This window comes from Oratosquilla oratoria, chromosome 25 (genome assembly GCF_046742065.1).
Source record: "Oratosquilla oratoria isolate Oo_2021 chromosome 25, ASM4674206v1, whole genome shotgun sequence".
NCBI classification, from domain to species: domain Eukaryota; kingdom Metazoa; phylum Arthropoda; class Malacostraca; order Stomatopoda; family Squillidae; genus Oratosquilla; species Oratosquilla oratoria.
In genome coordinates this window covers 30,910,443-30,915,442 of record NC_134801.1, presented here as the reverse complement: position 1 = coordinate 30,915,442, position 5,000 = coordinate 30,910,443, and the positions used below count along the sequence as shown (strand labels likewise).

Genomic DNA, 5,000 nt, shown 5'->3' with positions numbered 1-5,000 from the left:
CACACACACACATACTCACACACACACACACACATATATATATATATACATATATGCATATACATACATATATACATATATATATATATATACATATATATATATATATATATATATATACATATATGTGTGTGTGTGTGTGTTTTGTTAAAAACAACTGCGCATTCGGCACTACAAAGCTTCTTAAGTAGACTTTCAAGTCTTCTGAATGTAGATTTCTGGTTTTCACAGGGCAGACGGAATAATAAATTTCCAGTAGCCATTAGGAACTTTTGTTGAGAAAGAATGTACAGACGTTTCGCTAAACGCAGTTAGCATTTTCAATGTAATAGAGATAGAGAGTACAGGACATAATAAACATAGAAAGAAAGCTCTGGGAGAGGTCACAACATAAAACACGGGGGGAGGTCACGACGTAAGATTCGGGGAGAGGTCACATTACATGTGTGCGATGACGGGGGATTTTGTCACTGTGGGGCAAATGTCCGTTGAGGGCCAAGTGTCCTCACTATGAGTCTGGCGGAACGTCGGAGAGGGACTTGGGTGTCGGTGTGATTGGAAGGTGTGTTGTTGTGGTAGAGAGGGCTACTAGTCCTAGGGAGGGGCTTCATGCTGGGGAGTAATGTAGAGGCTTCCACTTGTCTGTTGATAGTTGGTTGTATGCCTCGTATAATAATTGCTTCCAGGAAGGAAAGTCTAGACTTTTCTGATTCCTTGCGTAGGTTCTGAATAGGATTATTCATCGAAACATATAACCCAAAAGTGAGAATGACAAAGTTCGTCTCTATATATTACCGCAACCAAAAAACAGCTACACTTTGAATTAAAAACAACACTTCTCCTCGCCCCGAAGGTCCCGCTTGCACCAACGTAGTATACAAATTTTCCTGCCCCCTAGAGGACTGTACGCCTCTCAACTGCTACGTTGGCCAAACGAGAACGACAAGTGGAGGCCCCAAACTACACCTACTAGAAAAACACAACACACAAATTACAAGAAAACTTTTAGATGACAACACCGTCATTCTCGCCAAGGAATCAGAAAAGTCTAGACTTTTCTTCCTGGAAGCAATTATTATACGAGACATACAACCAACTATCAACAGACAAGTGGAAGCCCCTACATTACTCCCCAGCATGAAGCCCCTCCCTAGGACTAGTAGCCCTCTCTACCACAACAACACACCTTCCAATCACACCGACACCCAAGTCCCTCTCCGACGTTCCGCCAGACTCATAGAGAGGACACTTGGCCCTCAACGGACATTTGCCCCACAGTGACAAAATCCCCCGTCATCGCACACATGTAATGTGACCTCTCCCCGTATCTTACGTCGTGACCTCCCCCCGTGTCTTATGTTGTGACCTCTCCCAGAGCTTTCTTTCTATGTTTATTATGTCCTGTACTCTCTCTATTACATTGAAAATGCTAACTGCGTTTAGCGAAACGTCTGTACATTCTTTCTCAACAAAAGATCCTAATGGCTACTCGAAATTTATTATTCCGTCTGCCCTGTGAATAGGAACCAGAAATCTACATTCAGAAGACTTGAAAGTCTACTTAAGAAGCTTTGTAGTGCCAAATGCGCAGTTGTTTTTAACAAAACATGTTTAAAAGAAAACCTGCTGCCAAGATTAACACACACACACACACACACACACACACACACACACACACACACACACACACACACACACACACACACACACACACACACACACACACACACACACACACACACACACACACACACATATATATATATATATACATATATATGTGTATACATGAGTATGTACATATATGTATATATATATATATATACATATATACATACATACATATATATATATATATATATATACATATATATACAAGATATACATATATACAATATATATATATATATATATATATATATATATATATATACCTATTGTGATGGCCCACCACCCTCCGTGTATCTAAATGTCTGTATATGTTTCTGTATTCATTGTATAATTATGTATGTCCCGTCAATTGCCTGTGTACGTGTGGTCTTCCTACTCTCCTCCCCTCCGATCCCCTCCCTACTGCTCGTCTGAAAGTCCAGACTAGTTCTGTCCAGTTCCTTCCTTTTCCTTCCCCCCGTCCTCGCTAGCCCTATTATATACGGCGTTCAACCAGTCCCAGAGAGACACTTCCGTTGGTTTATCAAGACGTAACTTACCCTCTCACATCGCTTTCGCTCTTTCCACCCCCTTGTGTTACACGTACCTTAAGTTATTCTTATGACTTGGTTTTCTGTTCAGGTTAAGGAAATATTTATTTTACATAACGTTACGAATTGTGTATTGATTAATTTTTGTTGTAAAGATATAGTATAATTGTTTTGTTGACTTTTTTAATTGATTAGAATATATATTTGTGTTACCTGTTTTCCCTAACTACATCAAGGCCACAAAGTACGAATCCCTTCTAGACAGAAAGTCCTTATATCCTTGCGGAAGGCATAACATAGAATGGAGGCCCATCGGGAATTTTCTTAACTGAACAAAAACTAAGACGGTGTGAGATACACGAGCGAGACGTAATAGTTGCACTTGCTTTCCCACAACCGTCGAAATTGTCCAGCTGTCCGGTAACCTTGTAACTCAGTACTCCAGTAAAGTAATAATTGGTCCAAGAGAGATCACTCAGTTAATTGTTAAATACGCCATTGCAGATGACCTCGTTAAACTCTTTCAGCTGTGAATTTCGAAAGTACTGAAGTAGGATCTGTTTAGAATACGTCTGGGAACGATAGTTCTATCCTACTTACGGCATGTAGTTTTGGTTATATGTATTCTGTCCTAGAGAATTATAGCATTCGTGGGAGTCGAGTATTATAATTCTACCTGTATTTCTTGTCCGGTACATTGTGTAAGCGAACCACACTCAATACTTTGTTTAGTAGCAACCGTTAGCGATTAATAATTTCGCGATGGCAGAACTGAATATCGAAAACTTTGTTGAGAACCTCTCGGTGGAAGAACTTGTAGTTCAGAACCCAAATAAAGAATGCCAGAAAGAAATAGCGTCAAGATGGGACTTAACTTATCCTGCGAACGTTAGTAGAACTGAATTGGTCCAACTAATATTGAGACATATACTGTAGATCAGTTAAAGAAAACGGAAGAGAACGAAAGCAGAGAATTTGACAATTTAGAACAAACAGTTACAGCCAAATTAGACATTAGTCCTACGAAGGAAGTTCAACTAGACCACCTGGACTATCAAACACTTAAAATGAAGATGAGGTATGAAATACAACTTAAAGAAATCGAATTGCAACGTGAAAGAGAACAAAGACGATATTAAAAAGAACAAAGACAACACAAACTCGAACTCAAAAAGCTCGAACTATCGATACTAAGTCAACAATTAGTTTCAAATTCAGATAAGTTAGATCTCTTGCAGTACACCAAACTTATTCCTGCCTTCTCAGACAAGAATCCAACCTTATTTTTTCGAGAATTTGAAGCAGTGAGTAACCATATTACAATTCCTCAAACAGATTGGATATGACTTATTAAACCAAAGTTGTCCCCTAAAGGGTTACAAGTATAACAATCTGGAAAATAATACTGACTACGAAACGGTCAAACAGACAATTCTTTCCGCTTATGAAATTTCCACCAAAGGTTGTCGACAAGCCTTTCGATTTTCTAACAAACTTAACTATCAGACATATATGGAGTTCGCGTCAGACAAACTCCGAGCATTAAAGAAGTGGATTAAATCAGCATCAGCAGATAATTTTGAGAAAGTAGTGAACTTGATTGCATTTGAAGAATTTGTACGTGAAATTCCTCATTACTTAAAAGTCAAATTGGCTGATACTCTCTCATTGATTCACAAAAATGTTGGAAAGGACGGTAACCGCCAACAATTTAATGTAAAACCAACTAGTGGTAGTAAAGATGGTAAAATTGATAACCCCAGTTCCCCTGTTTGTTACTTCTGTAAGAAAACAGGACACATGATTGCAAATTGCCCAGATCCAAAATGTAAAGTAGCTCAAAAAAATAGAAAATCTGCAGCTTCCTTTAATCATTCCACTGTCAATTCTGTAGATCCTTTTCAGCCTTTCCGTTCAACGGGAGTTGTATCGCTTGATCCAGACCACGTAAGACACCACCTGCGAATAATGAAAGACACCGGAGCAACGCAGTCATTGCTACTTCAGTCAGCACTGCCGGGAGTCCAACGTAATTATACAGGAGAAAATGTATTCTTACAGGATTTCCACAACCCTTTCTTAGTACCACTGGCAAAGGTGTACCTGAACTGTGGACTCATCAAGGATACTGTCTCCGTAGGAGTAAGTGAAACGGCAACCCTACCAGTCCCTGAAGCAGATTTTATACTAGGGAACGATCTAGCAGGAGAACTAGTCCATCCTCCTTTAATCGTTTCTGCTTCTCCCCTACCATATAACTCAACTTCTACCATAGAGCAAACCCAACCCAACCTCTTTCCAACTTGTGCTATTACACGATCCCAAGCAAAAGTTAACCAACCAACTCTTCCCTCTCTAACCACTCCAACCATCCTACTTACACTACCCTCTGAGCAGAGCATCAAAGAGGCTCAACAGAATGACCCTTCCTTAGCTCCCTTGTTTAACAGAACTATTCCCAAGGAGGATATCCTACATACTCCCTCCTTTTATTTGCATGAAGGGATACTTAGGAGATTGTATAAACCTCGTCACCTTTCTGATGATGATACATGGGCAGATTGTCACCAAATTGTTTTACCTGTTAATTTGAGGACTCAGGTAATGGTGATTGCTCATGCAAGACATTCAGGACATTTAGGTATTAAGAAAACTTATTTACGACTCTTGTCAGGATTCTTTTGGCCTGTTCTGAAAACAGAGGTAGGCAAATTTGTTAAATGTTGCCACACTTGCCAACTAGTAGGCAAGTCGAACAAGTCTATCCCTCCGTATCCCCTTCAACCCATTAAAGTACCT

At 39.6% G+C, this 5,000-nt stretch overlaps 1 protein-coding gene across 1 annotated transcript in view; it reads left to right on the top strand.

The window, feature by feature from the left end:
- The window catches only part of LOC143039063 (uncharacterized), a 17,252-nt gene extending 13,697 nt beyond the window's left edge, over positions 1 to 3,555 (top strand). Inside the window, exons 3-4 of the mRNA XM_076208915.1 lie at positions 3,138 to 3,279; positions 3,537 to 3,555. Coding sequence (XP_076065030.1) covers positions 3,138 to 3,279; positions 3,537 to 3,555 — 161 coding nt within the window. The remainder of the gene's footprint in view (positions 1 to 3,137; positions 3,280 to 3,536) is intronic.
- The last annotated feature ends 1,445 nt before the right edge of the window (positions 3,556 to 5,000 follow it).